At 38.5% G+C, this 27,572-nt stretch overlaps 2 protein-coding genes across 20 annotated transcripts in view; one reads left to right on the top strand and one right to left on the bottom strand.

Moving 5' to 3' along the window:
* CCDC88A (coiled-coil domain containing 88A) overlaps positions 1–25,059 on the top strand; it is an 84,421-nt gene extending 59,362 nt beyond the window's left edge. For 3 of the 19 annotated variants that reach the window (XM_064145982.1, XM_064145985.1, XM_064145981.1), the window contains exons 24-34: positions 19–164; positions 834–926; positions 1,125–1,339; positions 6,906–6,989; positions 8,036–8,239; positions 8,550–8,621; positions 9,279–9,365; positions 9,493–9,549; positions 9,700–9,780; positions 11,164–11,429; positions 13,067–14,940. In XM_064145982.1, the coding sequence (XP_064002052.1) occupies positions 19–164; positions 834–926; positions 1,125–1,339; positions 6,906–6,989; positions 8,036–8,239; positions 8,550–8,621; positions 9,279–9,365; positions 9,493–9,549; positions 9,700–9,780; positions 11,164–11,429; positions 13,067–14,083 (2,322 nt within the window). In that variant the 3' untranslated portion in view covers positions 14,084–14,940. The other 16 variants (XM_064145999.1, XM_064145998.1, XM_064145990.1 and 13 more) reach the window with 14 other exon arrangements.
* On the bottom strand, positions 24,357–25,729 carry LOC135176727 (prolyl-tRNA synthetase associated domain-containing protein 1-like). Its single transcript, XM_064146002.1, has 2 exons — positions 25,591–25,729; positions 24,357–24,877 (listed from the first exon to the last, which is right to left on the bottom strand). The coding sequence occupies exons 1-2, from the start codon at positions 25,675–25,677 to the stop codon at positions 24,440–24,442; spliced, it is 525 nt and encodes a 174-aa protein (XP_064002072.1). The 5' UTR covers positions 25,678–25,729; the 3' UTR covers positions 24,357–24,439.
* Positions 25,730–27,572: the final 1,843 nt, after the last annotated feature.

Below are 27,572 nucleotides of genomic sequence, written 5' to 3'. Positions count from 1 at the left end.
TTTCATATATTTTAACAGCTGCTTAGCCAGCTTAAAGGAAATCTGGAGGAGGAAAACAGACATCTACTAGACCAAATTCAAACATTAATGCTACAGAATAGAACATTACTTGAGCAGAATATGGAAAGCAAGGATCTCTTCCATGTAGAGCAAAGGCAGTACATGTGAGTTTTTAAAACCATCCAATTACTGTGATTAGGACAGTTACACTAATGCCTTTATTTTTTAGAAAAAGCTTCTGGTTTATGTATATAGAGGTTAACAAGTGTGCTAATGCTGAAGTATTCCTCTTTTTAAAATAAAAATGTGAATCACATATGTAAAGAAGTTAATTCAAACTTACAAATATTTTTAGTTCTAAAGAATCAGTACAGCTTTGTTAATTACCGATGATACAGATGAAGAGTAGAAATGTTACTTATTCTGCTACAGGCAAAGTTCCTAGGTTTGTTTGTCAACTTTTTTTTAGTGAATTTGAAATAAGAGGAAATGTTTGTCCGAATGATTCTGTTAGAGCCTAAATCACTCTATTAATAGAGTATTAAAAAAGAGAAAAATTCTCCTGTGTAAGAGTTTACACAGGAGAATTTTCTCCTTTTTTTATATAGGCAAATGGATTTTTTTCAGTTTTATATGGACTGTAAAAAAAAGACTGCTTGTTTGCTCTCTCTCTCTCTCTCTCTTTGTGTCCTGGTTTTTTCATTAAGAAACAAGTGTTAGATAAAAATTCCTCATGAAAAGTGACAACTTTCAGATAACAGATATCCAGAGGAGCATGTTCCTTACATTATATGTTTTTGAAGCATACATTATTGTTCATTTTCTGTTTACAGTGACAAGCTAAATGAATTAAGGCGACAGAAGGAGAAATTGGAAGAGAAGATAATGGATCAGTATAAATTTTATGAGCCATCTCCGCCAAGAAGGTACTGATGAACCTGGTTTCAAAATAAAGAGAGATCTAAAGCATAACCTACCTATTCTGTTCTAGCTGAAAATCAACGTTTCATTAAAAATGAGGGGAGCAGAATCACATCTGTGTGGTTGCATATAAATTAGGAGACGTCTGAAGGCAGAAGTAATATATTATAAATGCAATTCATGTACTGTATTCTTCATAACAGGAGGGGCAACTGGATTACTCTGAAAATGAGGAAGCTGATAAAATCGAAGAAGGATGTTAATCGTGAACGTTTGAAGTCTGTGACACTTACACCTACCCGCTCAGAATCCAGTGAAGGATTTCTCCAGTTGCCCCATCAGGACAGTCAGGATAGTTCCTCTGTGGGCTCAAACTCTCTTGAAGATGGCCAGACTTTGGGGACCAAAAAAAGTAGCAGTGAGTACTACTAAACATCTTTTTCTTTTAATGATCCTTGTCTAAGTGATTACAAATTGAGAGATGCTGGAAGAAGCTATATGTTTGGGGGAATTTTAAAGGTTTTTTTTTTTAAAGTCTTTAAGAATTGAGCCTGGATTCATTTATACTGACTTCTTGAAAGTCCTTGAGTGGACAGGAGCAAGTTTCTTGCATTTCAGTAGCTCTGAATTGTCAGTGTTAAAATGTATTTATGGTGCTGGGACACAATGAATTAAGCACTGCTACTGGATCAGGTGAGCAGAATTTTGAACAGAATGTCAGATGCCTAGTGCCCTTTTTGAGTTTGAGTTTATCCCTCATCCCAGCATGAATCCTTCTTCCTGTCCTGAAAGTGCTTTCTAAGCTGTGGCTGTGCAAACATCCTTTAGTTGCTAAAAAGATCTGTCTGAAGGTGTTCCTCCAGCACCTCATAAAATCAACAATGAATGTTGATAATACTTGAACATGCAATATGAAGAGTAAATGTAGAGATATAACATTAAAAAGATGTGAATTGTTATTGATCCTCAAAATGGCTGAGAGGGAGAATTGGGAAGGGTTACAGAGTTGTGGAGAGACCAAATATTCCATACACAATTTAGTAACGCTAAAAGAGCCTGACAGCAGTCGTGTTAGGATGCCCACAATATAAAAGGCCAGATTCTATACAGCATGAACTTCATGAACCTCTTTTTTGTTATCTACTATTAGCATGGATCAAACTGTACAGTTTCACACAACTTGAGAGATAATCTTACAACCAAGTTACCAGGATGTAGTGATTTAGTTTTAAAACTATGCACCAAAAGCATTTTGGCTGTGCATGTAAAAGCATCAGACGATAATTTATTGAAATTCACTTAAAGTCTTTGAAATGGTATTTTAGATTCAGTGTCTTGAGTTTCAAATGACAGGAGATCGATATTCTGGGCTTTGTGCCAGCTATGAATTTGCTGTTAGAAATTATCAAAGCCATTATGATATGCTGTTTTCTTCTGTGCTTCTTGCAGAAGGTTAGTCAAAGTTAAAATCAGATTTTGTGCTTTTTTAACAACCAAAGAAAATAGTAAATTTGAGGGTATGTTTTGTTGTTTTACTTGTCAACTTGTCCATTTGGAAAACAGCATTTTTCAGTGTAAGGGTCTGTTAAGGTTCAAAACAGGTACTTTGAATGTTAAAAAAAGCAGCTGTTGCTTTTACATGTAAACTGTAAGTCTGTTGGAGTTCAGGAGTGACTACAGTGTGGATGTATCAGTTTTAGTCAAGAGCATGCATGCTTTGGTTCAGACCATTTGCATCTGTGTCAATGATTACATGTTCTGGAAGGGCTTTTCTGTGACAGTTTTCTTCGCATGATACTTGGGACCTTGTAGTGTGCAGTTAACCCTTCTTGTGGAGCCATGGTTGAAGTTACAGTGGCTGATCCTCAAAAGAGGTTTGAAATTGTTCAGACTTCATTAATTTTCTACTCCACAGACCTTGTTCGTGTTCCACTTAATCCCAGTGTATTTATCCACAGACTGGAAGGGCTGATCTAGTTCTGGATCATAACCTTCCTCCACTACATGTCACTATAGAAACAGATGTGTTATTTAGAATTTGGATTAATTATGTGACAGTTCAAAGCTGACAGTCTTACTGAGACAGTTTATTTCTCAAAGTAAATCCTAAACGTGAAAATACTGCATCCCTTTTCTTTTCTGTAATGAGTGGCTTGGCAGTGGTGGATTCCACTGAAAGAAGCTACAAGAACTGAGCTGCCTGTCTGTGCAAATGCTCAGGTATTGCAGCTTTTCTCAACGGTTAAATGCATTTTAGGCCACAGGAAGAGACAGGTTCTGTTCTGCCCTGACCACCTGCATGATTCTAGAGGGTAGAGGTGAAATGTCCTTTGTCCTTCAGAAGATGAAAGAAGGCAGCTTGCATCCCCCAAATTGCAGTCACTGACATAAATTGGTAGTGGTCCCACAAGCTGAAGGACAGAGCATCTGACATGGAGCGAACTTTGAGCTGTATAGGTTTCCTACCCCACACTCTCTAACAGGGAATGCAAGAGGAGATACTAATTCCAAAAGGAATTCTCCTGCTATCTTAGCAATAAATAGATTCTCTTTGTCTTTGAAAGTGGTGATGGAGACTCTTTTCCTGATAAATGACACTTTGGTCATGCATGTCTACAACTACCTGAAGGGACATTGTAGTCAGGTGGGGGTTGGCCTCTTCTCCCAGGCAACCAGCAACAGAACAAGGTGGGACAGTCTCAAGTTGTGCCGGGGAGAGTATAGGCTGGATGTTAGGAGGAAGTTCTTCACAGAGAGAGTGATTTCCCATTGGAATGAGCTGCCCAGGGAGGTGGTGGAGGCACCGTCCCTGGAGGTTTTCAAGAAAAGACTGGATGAGACACTTAGTGCCATGGTCTAGTTGACTGGCTAGGGTTGGGGGATAGGTTGGACTGGATGATCTTGGAGGTCTCTTCCAACCTGGTTAATTCTATGATTCTATGTGTTTTCAAGAGACCTGTGCTCTTTGAAAGACAGGTGATTGTAGTGCAGAAATCAGATTACCCTGTTCTGCAGAGGTGCCCAAGGTTTCACAGAGTGCTAGAAACCCTGGTCTGATTCCATAGGCCCTCTGGAAAGGAAGTGGTGCTGATATGACTATGTGTGTAGCACAAGTTAGAACCTGTGGATAATGTGACTGCAGAGGTTAACCTTTGATTTTCGTATCTGTGTTCAGTGGTTGACTCAGGTGAGTACCACAGATCTGACATCTGCTTTGTGCACAGCCTTTGGTCACAGGAGGGATGAGCTTTCACATAGAAAAGGCAGGCAAGTAGAATTTTTTTTTTTCTTCAGAGGAAAACTGATTCCTGTTACTAGCTTCCACTTTCAGTCATTTGAGTTCAGGAATTCATGCTATTAGTAAGCCTGTCATCTTCAAATAGTACCAGTAGTAGACAAACGTATCATCACAGAAGTAAAGGCTCAATTTCTACTACTAAAATATGTAGGAGATGTCTTCCTAACATTTTCTTGTGTGAATAAAGCATTTTTAGGATTTTAACCTAACATCCTGTGAACTTCTGAGTACTATATCTATACAGGATTCTCTGTATTTTTTTGGCAAACAGTAGGAGTATTACAAAATGGGAGATTTCCTGATCAGTGAAGGAATTCTGCAGAACTTGTCATTCGTTCTCAGCTCAGAAGGCAAGAACACATTCATGAATACTGAAAAGAGAAAGAAACTAGGGTTCTTTGAATAGATGATTAATAAGCCCATAATAGTCCTCCTGCCATCCTGTCTTTAATGTCTGTTGGAATAAAGGTGAAAAGAACTAAAGCTGTGTAGGCTAAACTTTATAGTGTCCTGTTTGTTCCTTTCTGTAGCTTTGTTATTTCACTATTTTTGGCAGAACATTTATTTAGTTATAATCTATGCAGAAATTGTTCACGTAATTCCTTCTCTGAAGGTGGTTTCATTTTTAATGACAGACAGGTTTCTGTGTATGATTTCCAGGATATCAGTAACTGCAGTGGAGTTTTCTGTTTGGTACCATAGCTGAGAGGCCTGCATGACCCATATTATTCTTAAACATCCTGTATTTACTTTTTAATAAGATTTGGGTGGACTTAGGTAATTAAGAAGGGTTAGATATTTTGTCTATAAAGTTGCAAACAGAAGTTGAAACAGAAAGTAGAGAAGAGAATAATGTGTTCAGTTGGGTGACATTAGTGCTAGAACTGTTACATAACTTGCTAGAAGACTGTTCAGATGCTGTGTCTCGTGTTCCTTAACAGGGAGCTATTCAAAGCTGTGTACTGTTAAGTGCAACTAGATACACACCATTCATGTTTCTTTTACTGGACTTTTACCAGCCTCTCCGCATTTTTTGAGCTGGTTCTCATGTATGGTCCCGTGGAGGGTATTTACTGTCCCTCTCCAGTCAAGACAGAGTTACATTCTTCAAGCATGAAAACTCCTGGACTCTCATAGCTGTGCCAATCATACATTTGTTGGAAATTGTAAAATGTGGTGTAAACTTCTTACTCAAGATGTAAGCACAGTATGATATGGTGATGAGGGAGATTTCCTTCTCTTTCAGGGTGGTTCGTGTGCACTTGTAAATGCTTATGTATATATACTGCTGTATAACACGCTGAAAACTAAGGCAAATGATAAAGCATGTGTCCCAAAAGTGACTTCAAAGAGATAATATATGCAGAACTTGGGCTGACAGAAAGGACTACACTGCTTTTGTGTCTGCATAAACATGAACTTTTGAGGAGTCTCCTGGTGCATTTCTGTCCGAATCTTTACATGCCTCTTGTTTGCATGTGGCTTCTGGTTGTTTGGCAGTCAGCTGATGTTTTATCTGATGTCTCAAAGTGCAGGTGTCTGCCAGTCATCAGTTACTAATCCAAAGTAGCTGAATTTAAGGACAAGATTAACTTGTCATTTCCCCCTCCTTTACCTTTTAATACTATTTGTAATTTTCACAGAATCACAGAATGTCAGGGGCTGAAAGGGACCTCGAAAGATCATCTAGTCCAACCCCCCTGCCAGAACAGGATCACCTGTACCAGGTCACACAGGAACGTGTCCAGGCGTGTTTTGAGTATCTCCAGAGAGGGAGACTCCACAACCATCCCTGGCAGCCTGTTCCAGTGTTCTGTCACTCTCACAGTGAAAAAATTTCTCCTCATATAATTTTAACTCATTTCTCAATGTTATGTATTTTAATTTTCTCTTTGCCCTTAACAGATGCTACAGCAGTACCCACACTTCAATTGCATTATGCTGAATTTTTTAGTCTTTGGTGTTTTTTCAGCTAAAAAAATTGGTGTGTACCATTTCAGCCAATAAATGTTTATTTTATTTTTCTTACTACAGATTTGAAATTGGATCATCTTAAAAAAACGCTTAAGTCACTGCACACAGATTGAACCTAAGGTCCATGTAATTCTTCTACAAGATAGCAGATGACCCAAATTAGTAATGAGCAAAAAAAAAGTAACAAATTAAGACTAATAATAGATTGTGCCCTACTAGAAATGCAGGGCAAAATATTAAAATGTGATTAACCTCAAAACATCATGATGTGATATTTTAAGGTAGAAGTACTTAGAGTCATTTAAGCTCTTTTTGTCTGACATTTTTATGTTCAAGAAATGTTACTTTTCAGAGTAAAATCTATATGATCACCCATTTCTATAATTATCTCAAAGAAATTCTTTTTTTTTTATTGTTCTCCAAGAGCTTGGCAGTTAGAACTTCCAGACTGTATTACACTCTTCACCATTATTCGTGGTGCATTTCTGAGTATATTAAAGTTTTCATCGTGTAGCTTTCATATTTCAGTGTAGCTTTCATATTTCATTGCCACACAGAAGCATGAGAATGATAGCTTTTAGCATAGCATACATAGCTTAAACTCAGACATTCATTTCTGTCCTTAGTTTCAACATTTAACTTCCATCTGTTCTTCTCCCTTTTTTTCTTTCATTTCCTTGTTTCCGTTTTTCCTCATGCTATGACATAAAAGTGGTTGCACTGAAAAGACTGCCCTTTTTGAGGAACAGACCGAAGGAAAAAGACAAAATGAAGGCCTTCTACCGTCGCTCCATGTGTAAGAGTTTATGACAGTTCAGCTTCTTTTAAATGGCTACACTGGCTTCCATTACTAATTTTTCACTAACCTCTCCCTGGACTGCGCTGATTTTTCCTCCTATTTTGCAATGTGCAAGTCCTGATAGAATACAAGGAGCTGGAGCTTTTTCTTTTTTCCTCTTTTTTTTTTTTAAAACCTTGGCACTGAATACTTTATATATATGCACACCTGCAGACACATACCCACATGTTGACATGCACAAGCACACACATACACATATATATATATATATATTCAGTGCATTGTGATTGCATATATTTGTATACATAGTTGCTTATATACACATGTCTCTATGTGTATATAAATTTACGGTGCACTGTATTGACCTAAATGGGTCCAAAGTACACATCTCATAAGCCTTTTGTTAAGAAATCACTGTATTTTTTTTCTTCTGTTTAAAGAAGGTGTAGAAAATAGTGCAAGGCTGTATGGTGGTCTGTCACTCTTCAAGTATTCATCAGTAGTTGTTGCCAAAATGTTGTATTGATTAATTTATTTCACTTTTTAATGAGGGGTGGGCAGTTTTCTCTAATTCTGTGAAGTAAAGGTGAATATCATCAGATGTCATATTTTTCAGATCCTTTGTTTGTTACTACACAAAATACAGTATCCCTGCAGTAACTTGCACTGTACAAGGATCCCGTATCATTGTTGGCATTCTATTGTATTAGCACCTTTTCCCATTTTGTCCTTATTCATCCCATTGTATCATTTCCCATGTTATATCAAGGCTTCTAACACATCACTGCAGCGCAAGCATGGTGATTATACCTAGTGAAGTCACTTTTAAGAACCATACTGAGCTGAATGATGCCTCTGACTCACAGCACTTCTCATGCATTGAGCTGACTGCATGTCATAACACGGATGATCTTGTATTTATATCTTCCAGTATTCAGTGTGCTTTTAATGCTTAGAAAACTGTCAAACATTTTGCAATACAAAATAAGAACCAAAGCAGATACATTGACCATGCTGATCATTTGCTTTCATTTGCATCCCAGCCATGAATGACCTGGTGCAGTCCATGGTCCTAGCAGGAGGACAATGGACAGGTAGTTCTGAACATCTGGAGGGTCCTGATGATATATCTGCGGGTAAAAGGAGGAAAGAATTGGGAGCTATGGCCTTCTCTACCACAGCTATCAACTTTGCAACTGTCAACTCTTCTACAGGCTTCAGATCCAAGCAGTTGCTAAATAATAAAGGTATAGGTAGAAGTGTTTTGCACTGTGATGTGACTATTTGTAACAGCAATTTCATATAAGTAATGGTTGTGCTTACGTTTTTTAATTGTTTTGGCAAAAAGCAATCTTAATAATGGAGTTGCAGTGCTAAGACATTGAAGAAATTTAATAACTGCAGCTGTGAATGTTTCAGGACTTTTCCTACGGAATGTTACTTTAGTGCAAATGGATTGGTTTCATAAATATTTTAGTATGTTTTACACATAATAAATATTTCAATTTTTGTCTTTTTTTTTTATTTTACATCTTCATTTATGTCTCTTGTGTATAGATACTACATCCTTTGAAGATGTAAGTCCACAAGGTATTAGTGATGATTCTAGTACAGGATCAAGAGTTCATGGTAAGATGTGAACCTTAATTAAATTTAGGATCTATTATGTGAATGTTACAACGTTTGCAAAAAAACAAGTGAATGGCATTATTAAAAGTGAGCATGCTTTCTGTGATCTGCATATCTTGTGAATGTATAGTGCCATTTCTTCAGACTATTCTTTTCCTTCTTAACTACTACTTCAGATATTCTCTGTCTCTAGTAGAAAGTACCTATGAAGTGCATCTGAACAGGACCAAAACATTTTCCCTTTAAAAAATTTATTTGGAGTTAGTAGTAAAATAAAAGAAGTTAAAATGCCAATCCTCAAAATAAAAACTAGCCCAAATCTGGCCTGATTTTTCAATAGTTATTATTCAATGAAACCTAAATTTGTCACCTGTATTTGGAGTTAGTAGTAGAATAAAAGAAGTTAAAATGCCAATCCTCAAAACAAAAACTAGCCCAAATCTGGACGGATTTTTCAATAGTTATTATTCAGTGAAACCTGAATTTGTCACCTACTGTATTCTATGAAATCATTACATGTTCCTTCAAACAAAGTTACAAAGTGAAAGATGTAATAGATTATTTAGAGGTGAAGGTTTTCGTTTAAGCATTTTAAATTAGTGTGAGCAACAAAGCGTTTTGAAGATATTAATGGTGCATTTCCCTTATATTGGATAGGAGTGCAGGACATTATCTGTGCAGATGCTCTTGCTCCTCCTGTTCGTGGCATTTCAACAATGTGCAAGGTTCCTTGTCAAATCTGTTGTAAGTGACCTAATCATGAGCAGCTTTCTGCATGCCCATCCTGGTTTCACACTAACCAGTTAGTTTCAATTCTAAATGTACACTCTATTTCTCTTTTCCTCTCCCTTGTACCTTACTATTCCTGTAGTGCCCTTTTCTAAAGTGTCCTCTTGGACTGCCTGGAAATACCTTCGCTTTCTGATCTGTAAGAAACCACTTTGTTGACAATGGGCATGCTCAGCCTGTGAAATAGTGCATGATTCCTGCCTCTGAGCATTCTGTGATCAGAATGTAAAGGTACCGTGTCACCTGCTAAAATTTTGTTCATCATGCTGTCTCCTAATTTTCCATTTAGCTTCCAGACCATCCAGCCTTGATAGTGGCAGAACATCCACTAGCAATAGCAATAACAATGCTTCACTCCATGAAGTCAAAGGTATGCTGTAGGTGAATTTACATACATCCTTCTTTTCCATTATTTGCTCTGTTAGATCATCTGTATAGGTTATAAACGTGACAGCAGACTATGAACATTCCTACAGTGCACCATAGCATGCTTTTCTTTTAAGCATTTTATAGCCTTCATTCCCCACACAAGGAAAGGATGCAAGTATTAGTAGAAATTAGGGGTTTTGTAATTATTGAAAGGGTGATATTGTGTTTATTATAGAATAACCTGACCTAAGTAAAAATGCTACAAAGAAGGAACTCCCTCAAAATACTTTAAGATTGCCTGGTTTTGAGCAGAGAGGCTGCCCCATGGTTTTTTTTCCTCCTAGCATCCTACTCCATATGTTGTGCTGATGCAAGACTGTATAATGTACAGTATCAACAGGACAAAATGGTGTATGTATCACCATCCATAAACTTCTGTATTTTGTTTTTAAAAGATGAATAATGACTATTTATTTAGCAATAGTCTTTCCTTGGCCTTGATACAGTTTTGTTTATAATGGCTATTCTAGCTGGAGCCTGTTGTACATACTAGATTAGAATGCTGCCAACTCCAGACTTCATTTAGCATTCCTGTCTTGCTTTTATAAAACAATATCAGTTTCAGAATTTAGAAATGTTATATTAAAATTTTTATCAGTGTATTTCCATTACTCCCTTCAATAAAAGATCCTTTGAGATAGTCTTTGCCCCAGTTTCTCTACAGTATCAGAAATTTCTCTGTCAACAATTTAGCTTTCTTCTAAATTAAGTTCATTTCTTGGTAGTAACATGAAGTAGGAAGTACTTGATTATTCATCAGGTTTTTTTTAAGCAATTCACAAGTATTGAAAAATGAGTTGCTGTTGTGGGATTTATTTTACATTTACATTTAGTGCCATATGCCTCCTTCAGGTCACAGTTGTAATAAAACCAGAAGAAACTGTTGGAGAGACAACATTCCTAAACAGTTATTTTCAAAGAACTGTGTTGAGGAAAATACTTTCTTTCTATTCCATCTTTTGTATTTCATTCAGTGTAGAAGTCATTAACACTGTGTTTGGGTATGTGCCTCACAGTGATGCTGAACAAGAGCAGAGGCATATCTTTAACCCCTTGGAATACAGTATTACAAAGCTAGAGGCCCTGATATAAGTGAATGGTAGTTTTTTATTCAAAAACTGTCATTACATGTTTAAAGAGTTTTAAGAGGTAAGTGAGAGGAGTACAACTGAATTAATAATGTTTGAGTGAAAAATAACAAATAAGTTTTTTAACATTTTGAATTGTTGTTAGCTAACAGCATTCCGGATTTGAGGAGGTTTTACTATTTAGCAGCTTTCGTATATTTTTCTTATGGAATACTTAATGCCATTTACCCCCAAAGCAGGTGCAGTTAACAATCAAAGCAGGCCACAGAGTCACAGCAGTGGAGAGTTTAGCCTGCTACACGAACATGAGGCTTGGTCTAGCAGCAGCAGCAGTCCTATTCAGTATTTGAAAGGTCATAGAAGGTCTAGTCCAGTGCTCCAGCAAAGAATGTCCGAAACACTGGAGAGTCGTGGAAAACAGATCAAAACTGGTTCTCCTGGAAGTGAAGTTGTTACCCTGCAACAGTTTTTAGAAGAAAGCAACAAAAGTACCTCAAGCGAGGTTAGTTTAAAAATATTTTAACTACCTATTAGGCCATATTTGGTCACAGAATTAACAGAGAACTTAAAGTGAATAGAATTGCTTTAAAACCTTGTGGGGATTCTGGTTACATCTGCATTAAGAAATAGCGTGGGCTTGTACCCTTATGAACTGTACTTGCTGTATTACACAGAAGAACTTTTAGAATTTTGCAGCTTGGCTCTTTCTGGTTACTGAATTATGTAAGAAAATTGATTTTCACTGCACAGAATCGTCCAGTGTACTTACGTACTCAGCAGAGGTCAGATGGAAGGCCAGAAACTCTGAGTAGGTTTACTTCTTCCAGTTCAGCTACTTGTCTTAAGTAAGGGCTGTTATCAGTCTGTCTTGTAACAACAGGCAGGAAGCTGCCTTACTTCATTCCCTGAAAAGAGACTCTTGTCTGCTTCAGTTCTACCTTTTTAACTCCACTGCACCAAAAACCTGACCTTGGAGTGCGTTGAAAGCTGAGAGGAATAAGACAGTGATTCTGTAAAACAGTGACAGTTTGTTAAAAGCCCAAAATCACCTTCTGTCTGTTAATACCCTGATTTCTTCATCGCTAATTCATGAGTAAATCTGTCTAAAATCTAGATGTGCTCTAAGATAAAACAAGTTACTGTGACTAAGGCCTATGAAGAGTTAAGGATCTGATTCCATTAATTTTAATGATACTATTTAAATGGAAAAATACTCACATCTGAATTGATTGGAGTAGTCTGTGACTTGAATCTGGATTAAGTTTTTGTATTTCTGGTTAGATACTTAAAATGATACTCCTGGACAAGTATTTTTTTATTTCTAACCATTAAACAATACTCTTCTGGCAATAGAAATAAAAGAAATCCCCCGAGTTGTCTGGTCCACTGCTGTTAGTGAATCCCAGAATTCATTTCATAGCATCATAGAATCATTCAAGTTGGAGGGCATATTTGGGTTTTTCAAGAGGTCCATGTGCAGTCTTCTGCCAAGCATTTCCTTGATGTTTTTAGCTTAGCGTTTTCAAATTGCCTCTTTTTCCATTTTGTAAAATACTGCAGACTTTCTCTGCTAAGGCTGTAAATAGTGTTCACCTAACCCTTTTTTTTTTTAGCTCTTAAAAGACAGGAAGCTGGCCAGTCCAGATACAGGTACCAAAGGTGCCTGAAGTTTACACGTTTTGTATTAGTTCCTAAGAGTTTTTTCTTTGTTATTTGAGTGTGTTGAGAATTTAAACTTTTAGCTCCAGTTGATCACTATAAGTTAAAATAGTAGCCCACATGAAATTGCTTGGAAGTATCAATGAGTGATGGCAAAGGGCAAGTGAATGAGAAAACAGACTTGGAAGTTTTGATTGTCTGATTTGATTTAATCAATATTGCAGGAACTAATTCCAGATAGTTATGATCTGAGACGTAGTTTTCAAAGTATTTGTAACCTGTGCAGAAGACTTATGAGTATATACCATAAATGTTTAATCTGCTTTTAGAACTGAGATATTAAAAAAAAAACAACCCAGCAAACACCCCAACCAGCAAATCTTTTTATATTTGTTCTTCATTTCTGTCCACAAAGAGCACTTAAGAAAAGGTCAAAAATTACCATTTAATAATTTATAAAATGTTTCATATTTTTGACAGTTGAAATCTGCAAGTGAAGAGAATCTTTTAGATGAAGTAATGAAAAGCTTATCTGAGTCTGCAGAGCTGTCAGGAAGGGAAAAGCTAAGAAAACAGCCCTCTGCTGGTTGTGGTATTGTAAGATCGTTAAGTGTGAAAGCTACTGTTGATTTCTCAGATGGACGATCCATTAAACCAGAACAACTTGTAAGGCCTAGCCTTTGTAAAACGGAAGACATCTGCTTTACTAGCTCTCCAATAAAATTTACATCAGGCACTCAAGGGAAGGCCAAATCAGTTAAAGAGAAGATACAAGGGACTGTTTCACAGCGACAATCAAGAGATTGCAATCCTTATGCTACCTTACCTCGTGCAAGCAGTGTGATTTCTACAGCAGAAGGAACTACTCGAAGGACAAGCATTCATGACTTTTTGTCTAAGGATAGTAGGCAACCTGTATCGGTTGATCCAGCACCATCCGCCTCTGACAGAAGTGTTCCATCAACCTCTAGTGAGTACTCACCACACCAGTTATCTTTTTTACACTGTGTGGCTTACAGGGTAGATTGTGTTCCACAAAGTGATGCAGCTAATACAGTTAAACCACATAATCTAGGATGTAACCCTGATGTAACTAAGACTTCAAGAATGGAAAGGTCAGATACTCATGAGAGAACCTTGCTAAACACAAGCACATTTAACAATAAAGTCAATATGTCTGGTAATGACAGCACAGGATCAGTTACTTTGGCTCTGCCATTTTTATCCCTTAACACTGAATTAGTTAGCAATATAAGTGGATTGCCTCCAAGATCTACATCAAAAACAACTAATCAGACAATTGGGTCAGCATTTCGAGCAGTACTGAAAAATCAAGAGCAGCCTTCTGCTAATCCAGAATCTGATCGTAGTGACCAACGGCCAGGTCTGACTAGTGAGCTTGTGGCTACCACCTGTGTAAACACCAGTGAGGCTGAATCCCCACTCCTGGTTTCTGAAGATAGTCAAACCGTGTGGTATGAGTATGGTTGTGTATGATAAGGAGGTTGTATTATTAAATCTACATATATGATGTTCTCATGTTCACTGGATTTAGAGAAAGTTTCACTTCAATGAAAAATGCTTCCATGTTAGGTTCATGGGCTGTTTCTAAGAGAAATGGCATAGAGCTGTTTTGTATGCCAGCATGTCTGAATGTAAATTGTAACCTCATCAAACTTTGCATGAAATATTAATTGCATTGTATATATTTTGCATGCCTTTAAAAGTGTTTATAATACAAGTGATACTTTTCTTTGTCGCGCATTACAGGTATTTTGGTTATTTCCTGAATGCATGTTAAACCAGTCGCATGCTGCATTGCCAGCAACATCCTTTCCAGTACAAAGAAAGTGCTTTTCAGTTGTGCTCATGCTTTTGGATGTATCAGTAACATGCTGGTCACGTATTTGGACATAATCTCCTTTAAAAGCGGCACACTAATGAGAAGAAGCACTTAGAGAGCTTTCAGTGTCCTATCCTTCTCATTTATGCCACATCCTGGCATAAATGCACTTTGTACAAGGAACAAGTTACAGCCCAATAATTCAGTGTCTCTGGCATGCACAGTAAATATAAACTACTGTTCATACTTACAAAACATCAATAAATACAGGGACCATCTGTAAGTCTAAACATAAATGCTAATTCTTCTGAAGAGGTACTAAAATAGTCACATGATAGGCAGCACTTGTAATGAAAAAATGAGCCTTTCCACCTTGTCCCTTTTGTGTGCTTTGTGTCCCTTGTGTACCTGGTGTACAGATGTGGTGAAGTGTATGGACTTAGCAGAAGTCACGTATCAGATTTCTGGGAGACTCCTTGTGTTGTGTGGTAATAAAAACTTCTGTTCATTATGGTGGAAATTCATTTTTTCTTCAAGTAACACTAATATAATAGAAAACAAGATGTGTAACAAAAATAACAGAAAAAATGTTAAATTAACACAATTAGATAAAAGAAGAAATAGCAAGAAGTTTTCTTGCAAAAATATAGAGGTAGGGAAATGCATAAGCCAATAACTTGCTAATTCTAGATAACAAGCTAAAGGGAGATGTTGACAGGTAATTGCTTTAAATTCAACTGTCTCTGCAATTACTTGAAACGTCTGTATCAAAGAGTTCTAAATGGTTTTGTACTCAAGACTTTAGATGCAAGTACCTTTTTTTTTGCAAGAGGAAATAGTTACTGATAGTTATTATAGGTTAAAATTGCATCTACTATAAAACAAAATATATCTAGAAGAAGATATTTTAAATTGAAAGTAAATATTAAGAATTATGGATGTTATACTCTGATTTTTCCAGATGAATTTATCTTGCCAGATATTTTGTGACAGTTGTGTTAGTGCTGTGTGGATTGAAGTAATTCCTGTGCTTAGTTAGGGAGGGGTAGCTGTGCTACAAATGCTCCATTCCCAAGGAAAAGAAGCAGGCATCCCACATTGTAGTCTGTATGGTCTCCGTTTCATACAGGAGAACTGGTAAAATACAGAGATAGCCTTTCCAGAACTCCACTTACATTTCAAGGTGGGAAAAGGGAATTAGAGGAGAAGAGAGGCATTTTGTGGAGGGTAGAATTTCTGTTTTAAAATGTCAAAAAGCCATCCAATCAGACACGCCTGTCTGTCTGCAGGCAGCCATTATTACTGGGCTGATAAATTCTTACTTCAGTGTTCACAGCATGCTGTTAATGCTGTGTTCCCTGTAGAATTGTCTCACCAGTGAAAAAAAACAGAAATCCAGATCCAAAATACAAACTTAATTTGACCTGCATTTACTGCTACCTAGCAAGATGAGTATTCTGACCTTGGGCCATGTAATTTGACTTTGTTTCCATTAATCTGTAGATGTGGTTTGAATTAGCTTTGAGATAAACAGTGGTGTTCTCTGAAGCAACGTGCGTGTAATGCATTTTGCAAATTGTTTAAGGAATTAAGAGACAAAACCTTCTTAGCTCTGAGAGCACTTAATACAAACTCACACTGTGCTACCAGTGCCTGTATTTTTATGAACTGATTACAAGCAAGCCTGTGTCTTGCATTGAGGCTACATGTTGTGAGCAGAACATGTTTTGTAGCTAGAGGTAGTATCTTATGTGTAGATCAACTGCTATTGTTGGAGAAATGGGATAAGCTTTCAGGCATGCTGTTTTCTCCTTTGCCAGCCTTGCCTTGTCTAGGTCTGTGCATTGTCACAGCTACAAAAAGTTCAGTATTGTCTCCAGAGATACTTACCACAAAATCTCCATCATGACCATTGAACCCTGAAGCCAATCATGAGCAAGGCCTGGATCTAAAGAAGAATTTTGGTAGTTACCCCTGTAGAGTGAAGTTGAAACTTGCTTTCAAGGCAACAAAGTAATTTTTTTCCCAGCTGCTGCCCATGGAACACTTCAATTTGTATTGTTTCATTTCTTTTCAAAGCACTGAGCTTTAATGCACAAACCAAACCTGATAGTGAATCTGTGTGCCTGACATTTAATGCCCTTTTACCCTTACTCACTGGGGAGGACAGCATTAAAACCAACTTCTTTGCTAAACACAAAGGACTTTGGAATACCTGAGTGTCTTTGAACATTAGTCCTGTAGATTCTCTATGGGAATTGTAGACTAACTGTGTCCTGATCAAGTTGCTATTTTGCATTGTTGTGTGGGTTTTTTTTATGAATTGGATTTAATTTCTGAGGATAACTTTTTGTTCTGCATTAGCTTCATTGAGTTGAGCTGCAACAGTGAAAGCATGCTGCTAGACTTCACTGTTAATGAGAAGTGGTCATTTTTTTGTTGCATAAAACAATTTTAATATACAGAAGGATTTTTTCCCCTCCGCTTTTTGGTCTTTGTTTTAACAACATATATGTCATGGATGGCTCTTTTGGTCTGTGCTCAACTAGTGGAAGGATCTGTGAAACTTTTTCTCTCCTGCCCCTTGGCCATTCAGATAACTGACTGTAAGCAGATGGTGCACTTGCTCCTTCCTTGGTCCCTTATGTCTTTAAAAATTACAAGTTTGGGCTTTGCATGGCAATGATAAACACTAAATCTGTGGCTGCCAACAAGAAAAGCTTTTGTTGTTCAGGCTAGATAACTTGCTTGCAGTTAAAGGAATAGTAAATTGAGATACTGTTCTGCATGTTTAAACTGTTGCATGCAAGGATTATTTTCTGTTTTGCAGAACCAAATGTGAACATTTCTGTCAGTGTGGTGTAGCAAGTGAAAATGCAAAGATGAGTTAAGTTCTCTTCTAGGTTCAGTCAGCCTTGATTACATTTGTTTTCCTTGTCATGCAGGCAGAAATGTAGGGTTAGTATATCTAAAAGGTAACACATCTCTGGCTTTGAACATAATGCTAAGATAACTTTTAATGAGTGTAGTTGAACAGGAACATCCAGTGAGTTTCTTCCGTTCCTCTCCTCTGTCTTTTCCTCTGAAATTTAAAAAAAAAAAAGTGTACACATATCCTTTTGCTCTACTAATAAGTAGACTGTATTTTAATGCATGAAGGTTTTTTTCATGTCCTGGTAAACATAATGAATAACATGAAATGCTTTTCTCTGCAGATGTGGAAGCTATCCCAGAAAGCAGAAATTCAAAAAGCAGGTCTAGGGAGCAACAAAGCTCCTAATTCTATTGCCCACTACATGAGATGTGGGCCAAGTGGTGAGTTTCCTGCCCAAAATGTAAATGAGATTCATTTCATTTACAACAAACTAACAGCATTACATGTAAGACCAAGTGCACACTGCATTAACCAGATGTAAATACTGCTTGCTTAACTGGCTTTTGTCTTGCTTAGTATTTAAGCCAGAACAGGTTGCTTTGCAAGAGTTACTTTGCCTGTTTAGGCAAGGAACTGCATCCTGTTTAGACTTTTGCCTGTAAAAATTACATTTATTTTCATTTTTTTAATCTCTTGAAGAAGGAATTGCAAAGAAATCATAAGTAATACTGAAGTCAGTTCTTGGAAAGGGACTGATAAATCCAAAAGAACAGTTTAACAAAGCATATAAAGCATTCTGTGCTACATGGAAACTGCCTTTTTATAAAGCTTGCCTTTGACACTCTGTCCTTCTCTTGACTTCATTAACACATCTTTGATGCATGATATTAGTGCTGTTAGTTCTGTAAGTGACTTAACTCTGTATTTTACATTTCTGCACTTCAAGCTTTTCTTATGTTCTTTTCTCTTTCTACCTTTCAACTGAACACAGAGAGAAAAGTGTCCTTCAGTATCTCAATGTGAAGCCTTTTTAACTGAAGTAACAAGACAGCGACTGTAGGATTCATTAATAAAAATTAAGGGAATTTTTTACATTCTTCGTGACTAGAGCAGGCAAGAAATAAAAACCTACCTATCTACCTACCTTCCTTCCTTGAATCAAGGAGCTCTACTGGAGTCTACTGCCGAAAATTTGTAGATGATCTTAGGAATTACTGCACATTGCACTGTTAAGATCTACTGAATAAAGGACAGTTCTCATCTCCCTAAAGACCAAGATTATTAAGGTCTCAAGAGTCACTCCAGGGAAAAAAACTAAAATTCCTTTCATCTTTTGTTTAAGAAATTAGCCACTGATTTGCTTAAGCTTCTGCTAATAATTAACCAACCCCTCCCCCCCCCATAACTAGCAGTTTATGTTTACTTCTGTAAATCTAAAATAAATTATGTAGTTATTTTGTTGAAATTTACTGTACATACAGATCCAAAACCTCGCAGCTTACTGGCACTTCACTGCCTTATTTGGTTAGCATAATCTGCATGGAATTGCTCTTGAAAAGGTTTATGCTGATTTTTGTTGCATACTGCAAGAGAAAAATCTGTTTACATACATGAAAACGTTGGGTAGCTAACAAAAGTGGGAGTCGTGGGATAATTGTATTCTCTAGAATTTGTCATTTGTGTTTTCCACACTCCCATGTTACTCTGACTATATATATGTTCACATGTTCCTGACAGGAAATTGTCAGGTATGCTTTTTCTATAACTTTAATAGAAGGCTGTCTTCATCAAACAGCATTTCCAGAATAAGACTGTCTTACAATGTTTGTGTACTGACTTTTTTTTATTGTCTTTCAACTTGAGCTGATTGTGGCTTAGGAGGTTTCTTGATGGCAAAGAGAAATGTAAATAATATCATATGCATTTTACAATCAGTTCCCCTTAAAGTTATCTTTCGCTGATAAAATACATTTTGTTCATTTTTTATTTCTATTAAAATCAACCAATGTCCTTGGTGCATTCAATGGTAGCATACATTTATTGTATGTGAATGTACAAGCAGATCCAAAATGAGTTATCATCATTATATTTCATTACAAATCAATCAGCATATTCAGATACCTGCTCTAAACAGTTAATTGTATGACCTCCTAGTGTCCCCTCTTCCAGCAGGCAGGTAGATAACTTCACCTACAGCTGTCTCCATTCACATCAGTACAGGTAAGCGTGACCAGGGACAGCATGAACATCATTTTTCACTGGAGGAAGACTGCAGTTCAGAAATTCAAAAGCTATCCTAGCAAGTTTTATTTTCCTGAAATTTTGTCAAAAGGGGGAAAAAAGGAGGAAAGTTCAACAGGCTTTAAAATTTTATTTTCTTCCTCAAAGTGACTTCTAGTATTTTTTTGTGATAAAATATGCTAGAATATCCAGATCTAAACAGATTATTTTGGTTTTACCTTACAAATACTTGATTCTCAGATTGTTGTCTCAGAGAATTTAGACATCTATTGGTTTATTAGTTGTTTTTTCCCTTAAGTTTTGTAGCTCTCAACCATATGTCACAAGATATCCAGTTGGAAGTGACCTCAAGGATTATCAGGTCAAATTTTTTGGACTACACAGAATATCTGTTCTTCCTCTGAGGACGTTTCTGGTATCTTATTAATTGGTTTATTTTTATTACCAGCTGACAACACACATACATTTCTGGTCCCTTAGTGTCAAGATTTCCATTGATTTTGGTGGAAGCATGGCGAGCACACAAATGAGCAGTCCCCAGGGTGATCTGAAGTCTAGCACGCTCCTGAAATCCATCTGTCCATGATGGTTTTGTAGGCAGCCCGAGTTTGGTTCACTTTGGAATACTTTCCCATCTTGTAACTGATACTGTGATATTTTTGAGAGAGATTTGGTACATTCCAAGCCATGCACTGACAGCTATGAGGTGCCACTAGAGGGGTGGGTAAGATGGTTGGCAAGGGCTAGAACACTCAGTAACAATACAAATACGGTGTCAGACCTGGTTTCTGTGCCATTCCTGTACTGCAGCATAGGCAGAGGCACAGAGACTAAAGGAAGGGTTGTCATTGGAGAATTTCACAGACAAAGATAGGAAACCTGGAGTGCTGTTAGCCCTTACTAAAAGCAGAGCTGTTAGGAAAGAGGATTGAAATACTATATTAGGACAACAGCTAATTGTAAATTATGGTATTTTCAAGCTCATTTTGTGGTCTGATTGTGATTGCATTCTCCTGACTTTCTTGGCAGCAGGGAACTTTTCAAACTACTCAAACTTTTTATACCCTAGCCATTCAGTAATGTTAGGACTTTTAGAACAATGTGTATTTCTTGACTTAGTGGATTAAAACTGTCATGCCAAGTGCTGTTTGTACTCACAGAATCTGAGCAGCTGTGTGTGTTCTGGTAGATTCTCTGAGACCCTGGGAATTAGGCAGTATTGCCATGTCATTGCCACGTCTGCCTGCTTCTTTCCTGTGAGGAGCATGTCTGGACACACAAAACCTGCCCTAGCCACACATGGCTGTATTGTTTTCATCACATGGGCAACTCCTGATTCATTTATTAGTTCAGCTTTTTCCTGTAGTCACTCTTAAGTTGTCCAAGGCTACCTGTAGTAACTTCTCTGCTTTCTTTTTGCATATTATTAACACCTTCTTAAAGCAACTTGCAATCACAGCCAGGGCATAGTTAACAACCTTTAAAATTACTATTTAACTGAAACAGTTTCCTTATGTGAGAGGATCAGGAGGAGTTTAGGGGCAGAATTCACCCTGCTAGGTCAGAGGTGAGCATGGATGAGGTCTGTGCCAGTCCTACTTGGTGCCTGTCAAAGCCACTGTGAGCAGGATTTGATCCACTTCCATACAAAGACAGGACAGCAGTTGGGGTTTTATGTGCTGGATTAGCCAAAAGCAGCACTATTTGCAGAATACGTTTGCATTCAAGAGATCAGAACCTTTTCCTTCCAGCACTTTCTTTGGCCAAAAACTTTCAGAGCAGAAGAGCAGTCAGGAAGTTCTCTGTGCTCTGATGACTTTGTATTTGTTTTCTTTGTCCTTTCTTATCTTTCCACTTTGTGCCCTTAAGATCAAATTAAGCAAAACCTAAATTTAATTTGGGAGTTGCTTCCCTTTTTCTGAAACAGACTCCCAGAGGACAACATGGCAGCTATTGATAGCGTAAAAGAGTGCACACAAAGATTTTTTTACTGCAAGAGTTGCCAAATCTAGTTCAAGATGACAAAAGAGGTTGTAGTACTACATAATGTGTAATTTTTATTTACTTTTCTGATCATCTGCTTTTCAACATTCCCAACACCTATTATTTCTAAACTGTTTCCAAGATGTTTTCTAGAGGTAGATCATAATGTTTATGTAAATAATGCTTTGATATTAATAAAACTGCCTTAAAGGAATGTACCTAGGTGTGAAACAAAAAGCTCTTATTTAAAACTGTAATTTTCTTTACATAGTTTTTTTGTTATGTTTGCCATTGTATACATTTATTAATTATGTTATTAAAATGCCAAACCAAATAATTTTTTTCTTAGTTGTGTGTACATTTATGCACACTTTATTTGGAAATGGATATTACTGGAAGGCTGTTGGTGTTCAATAATGGCATGGTGGTCAGTTAGTGACATGCTCTGTGTTTCTTCCAGAAGGAAACCCACGAAGCTGTAGCAGCAGCTTTCTGGACAATGCATAGTTGTTTTGTGTTGCTTATTTGCATAGAGCTGTGTAGCTTTTAACTATACACTATTTTGGTATTATTTTTAAAAGACACTAATTTCATAAGTAAATACAAATAATTCTAGATTTGCCAAATGTAGTCTTTGAAGCTTTGATTTTGCTTGAACATTATTTTTGCTGGGACAAATCTCAGAACGTCTTGAGGACAAAAGAAGTTAAATTTTGGGTAGTACGGATTTTGAGATTCATGAAGTAAACTGCTGTTGTGCATGTTTATAAATCAGATTTCACATTTAAAGCCTTCTGGATGTAAAAACCTTGATAAGTCAAATTTGTTTTTTTCTTTTTGTTTTGAAGTGATAAAGGATTTTAGGGTACCACAAAATCTCCTTAAAGGGGAAAAGAGTGAGTGGCAGGCAGAGGGTAAGATAATTCTTACTTTTTAAAAGACACATAAGACTGTATCTAGCTAATTTAGTAATGTCAGTCATTAATGTTCATTAATCAACCCAGTATTCCTAAACACCAGATGTTTGTCTTTTATTTAACAACAAATATAAGATCTCACGTACCCGGACATCCTTCTAGTGATTCTTTCTATAGCTTCAGCATTTTTTCGGTCACTTCTTTCCCAACTGAGGGAACTTCCATGGTAGAAGGGGTTGGTTTAGTGTCTTTCTGAGGTGGAGGGGAGAACTTAGAACTGTTTCATCATTAAGTATTAAGTCCGTATCTCTGGAGAACAGGTGCCAAATACCTCAGAACTGAAGGAGATCATGGCAAGGATGTTTGTGAGGTGACCTGTGTTTTGCCCTAGGTATTTTTTCTCAGTTAATACTAGCTATTTATTCTATAGAAGTAAAGCTCTCACTTTTTTAAGAGGAAGAAACATCAACACACCAATTTTGATGCTCTCATAGAACTATCTTGGCCATATAGAATGAAACTGGTTCACATTGGCCCATTTCTGACTTGTGCTTCTTTTGAAGTGTTTATCACTGTTGGCATCAAATCCTTTAGCATGACAAAGTCATCCAGGAACACAAGTCCTTCTGTGTGTTTAGTTCGCTCTTCTGTATTCTTTATTTCCTTTCTGTCTCAACTCATGTTGACAGTGCCACTTGCCTTTAGGCAGTTTGTACATTTTTGTTCAGCTGTGTTTAAAAAACCTTTCTCCCCATCCTCTCTAGATTTTGTCCCTTGCTTTCACAACTGCCATCTTTGGGTTTTGTGGAGGTTCTTGTTGCCACAGTATGTTTACTGGACATCACGGAGTTTCTGCTGCTTCTGTCTTTAGCACACAATCTGTATGAAGGGAGGTTTATTTAGGCAGAAGAAAGGAGAAAGATAATAATTTTTATTTTAATAGCAGTCTTGTTCTTGTGAAAGATACCTTTCTATACTAATTTTCTACTCATCAGTTGAAAGACAGATCAGCCTTCCCTTCTTAAGCACAGGGATGTTTGTGTGTGCAGTAGTCCCCTTCTCCCGAAAGGTGATCACATACAGCTACTTGTAGCCTTCTTTCCAATTCTATAGGTGCTGATTATAGTGAAGCAGAGAGGAAGATGCACATCCTCCGTGGTCTGGCTAATCTGCAGAAATTGTGCACAAAAGTTAATATAGTTCTAGGCTGTGTTAAGTTTTCTCTGAGAATATACTAAACCAGGTCAGGAACCTGCAGTAACATTATTCTTTGGAGCTTCTCTGCCAGGAGAGAGGCTGGTACTGAGGCTTACCCCTGCCCCACCTGCTAAAGGCTCCCTCCTCACTTGCCATTCTTAGAGAAGCTCTAGAAATAGGTGAAGCACATGCCTGTCTTCATGGGCCCATTGCCAGAAAACTCAGTATTTTTTCAGAGGAGGATACTGTGAAAGTGAAAACGCGACTAAAAATGTAGACAATCAGATATACTTTCTGTAGTGTAGGTAAGTTGTTTTTTCCTAGCTAAAGATAATAAAAAGAAAGCAACATGTAGTAATGGATAAATGGGTACAGGGACACAATCTAGACAACTGTGCACACTGACAGGTATTTTAGAATTTTTAAGCTCATTTGTTGTTTCGTAATGATGTTTTAAGTTTAAACCTTCAAGGCCAGTACCACAAATGGGAAGTTCTGGTTTTATCCATTTTACTAACAACTATATAACATTTTTTTTTAAATAACATCACCTCTACTTACTGGTTACTTAGAGGTAGACTGCAAGCATGTCTTGTCTTTTCAGAAATATTCTGTTAAGTTTCTAATAACCTGAAGACAGTATTTTTTTTCCCACCAGATTATACAAACTTACACATTTGGGGAAAAAAAAAAAAAAACACAAAAGAAAAATAGTAATGCTTGGCTTTTCAAATTTTATTTGTAAAGAGATTTGTGCCCATTTTGCTCATACAAAATCTGTGTCTAGTAATAGAAATCTACTTAACATCTTCATCAAAATGTAAGATGATGGGATCATGGCCTGTTGATCTCACAAACTTCAACAAGTCGTCGGGGCTTAAGCCCATAGTTGCAGAATTTGTCATTGGATGAAAGTACACCTTTTCATGGCCACCTTCCAGAAAGTCAGCATCCAGCACAAACCTCACATCCCCATGGTCACAGAAAAGGGCGAGGGGGGTCACACAGCCCTGGCCCACTTTCAGTTTTTCCAGCATCATCTTTTCATCAGCAAATCTTAGGTTTCCACTTCCAACACCCAATTTTTTAGCAAGATCATTTAAATTGATTTGCCTGTTGTGCAGAACAGTCACCAGCCAGAACCCTTTCTTCTTTTTGTCTTTAAGAAAAAGGTTTTTACTGTGACCTCCTTTCATGTGTTGGATATGAGGCATCATTTCTTCAACAGTGAACACCTGGAAAATGCAATCAGTGTAGCATGAGACTCTGTGTTCCACTAAACTTTAGCTGCATCGTGGCAGGGATCTTTTGTTAAATACTTAGAAAATACTGAATGTTATCATCGGCCTAAAACCTGTACCCTTTTAAAATTTCTTCATAAAAGAACACCAATAAAATGTGACATACTGCTCTTGCACTGTCTGAGTAATTTGTCTTCTGTAGTAGCAGTTTAAAAACGTAACAAGCCAGCCCCGACTGCACTCCTCTTTGCAGCTCCACCGGACAGCTTAGTGTAGCGCATGTACCCTTAGCTGGTAGTTCTAGAATAGTTCGGAACTCGTCCCAGGTGCTGGTCATTTCCTGGTGAAGTATATAGGTCGTAGCTCATAAAGCTGCCACGGGCCGGAAGGGGGAAAGGGAGAGGAGGACTGAGACGTGGAGGGGAAATGACCCAACATTTCCACTCGAAACAGTCCCTACCCCCCCGCCAATCCCCTGCCACGCCTACCAGGCTGGGTCACTTGGCGAAGAATTCCATGCCCATGACCACACTACAAGAATCACGTACATGTCCTAAGTCTGCCCAGCAGCCGGCTCTGACCTGCTCACACGGACAACTTTATTTCCTGATATAAAAAGGGCCGGAGAATGCCAAGAGGCGATGCGGCTCAAGCCGCACCCCCCTACAAAAGGATCAAGGGGAAAATGCGGCGCCCACGGCCCCTACCTCGGGGTGGTCGGCGGTGACCGTGGCGATGTCCAAGTCCCGTAGCCGCTGCGCCAGCGCCTCCCGCAGCTCCGGCGCCGCCGCCATCGCCGTCCGGCTCCGCGGGGCCGAGCGGAGGGGCGGGAAGTGCCGCCGCTGCCGCCACCCCTTCCGCCGGGTGGTGCCACGCCGAGCCGCGCCTTCCGCAGCCTCAGAGTGGGGGATAGCCCTTGCGTTAGAGCTCTACGGTCTGCTCCGGCCATCTGCTGTAGGGGAAGTGCGGTGGAGATGAGTGCTTTGTTGCCTTCACAATTCTCATTTGAAAGTTTGGATCTGAAGTGTGTGAACGTAGGGTACATTTCAACAAAGTGGCAGCTGTGGCCCTTAGCAGCTCTCTCGAGTCCTGGTGGGTGACAGGACGTTGAGCCGGCCATGTGCCCTTGCGAGCCAGAAGGCCAGTGGCACCCCGGGATGCACCCAGAAGAGAGTGGCCAGCAGGTCGAAGGAGGTTCTCCTCCTCTGCCCTGGTGAGGGCGCAGATTGTCCAGGGAGTGTCCAGTTCTAGGCTCCTCAGTTGAAGGCAAATAGGGAACTACTGGAGAGAGTCCAAGGGAGGGCCACAGAGATAACGAGAGGGCTGGATCATCGGTCTTACAAAGCGAGGCTGAGAGGTGCGGGGCCGCCTAGCCTGGAAAAGAGACTGAAATCCATGTGAATAAAGGGTGGAGGTTGTGAGGATGGGTCTGGAACACGTGTGACAGGACACGAGGTAACAGGTGGAAACTTGAATGGACTAAGTTCGATCAAAACATGAGCAGGAACTTTGTCCTGTGAGGCTGCTGAGCACTGGAACAGGCTGCCCAGAGAGGTAGTGGATTATGTCTCTGAAGTCATTCAAAGACTGCCTGGATGCTGTCCTGTGCAACACGGTCTTGGTGAACCTGCTGGAGCTGAACTAGATTATCTCCTGATCTCCAGAGGTCCCTTGCAACTCTTACCATTTTGTCATTCTGTGATCAGGTGGCACTGAAAACCAGTAAATTCAGAGCCAGTTGCTGAGGCGCTTGCCTTAAAATCAAACACTGGAACAGGGTGTCCAGAGAGGCTGCAAAATCTCCATCTGTGGAAATGGTCCAAACTCAGTGGGATATGATACACTGCAGCTTGCTTTCTGCGGACCCTGCTTCACCAGAGGGGTTGAGATGGGTCTGCTGATGCACCTTCCCACCTCCACAGTTCTGTAATCCTGTCACACACCAGAGGCCAGAGCTTGCTGTCTCCTTAAGGGCAGAAAAGTATGTTTGTTCCTCCTGTTTTATAAAAGGCTCGACAAGCCTCCTGCCATACTCCTTCAGGCTTATTTAGCTGGAGAACAATGGCTACAAAGCTAAGTGGAAAGTATTTTGACAGCCCACACCATTGTTCTGACCTGTGACATCAGAAATGACTTGTTTTCGGTTTGCCTGTCAGAAGAACAGGCAATCTGTAATAAAGCTTTAAATTAAAACAGTATGAACTTGTGGTTAAGAGACACGTGGATAAAATATGATTCCATGCTAATTCCCAGAGCGTTACAGCAGTTCACAGAAAAATTTCCATGCAGCAACCAATGGAAGATCAACTTAGAAAGCAGATTTGCGGTACACCCTGGTGACTTCTGCATGATAAGCTTATCTTTCAAATAAAACGTTTTTCAGGTCAATCACAGACTCACCAGTCCCATCACATGAAGGACATGTTGCCCTCAGCACCCAGGCTGGCAGCTCTGTGGTGTCCATGTGCTTCTGCTCCCAGTTTGTTTCCCTATGCAGGAATGCAGACTGCGTTTAATGCTGTTTGTACAACCTTTGATATTTAAGCTTTTTTACCATGATCTATTTTTGATATTATTTTCCCCCCCCTTTACCTTTGAAGATGCCCTCGAGGGTTGTGTGCATTTGAAGATATCAGTACCTGTCACATTCATCAGCAGATGGTGCCTTTGAAGTACAGGACATATTTTT

Source organism: Pogoniulus pusillus, chromosome 7 (genome assembly GCF_015220805.1).
Source record: "Pogoniulus pusillus isolate bPogPus1 chromosome 7, bPogPus1.pri, whole genome shotgun sequence".
Taxonomy (NCBI): domain Eukaryota; kingdom Metazoa; phylum Chordata; class Aves; order Piciformes; family Lybiidae; genus Pogoniulus; species Pogoniulus pusillus.
The sequence above is the reverse complement of the archived record's forward strand: the minus strand, read 5'-3'. Positions and strand labels throughout refer to the sequence as shown.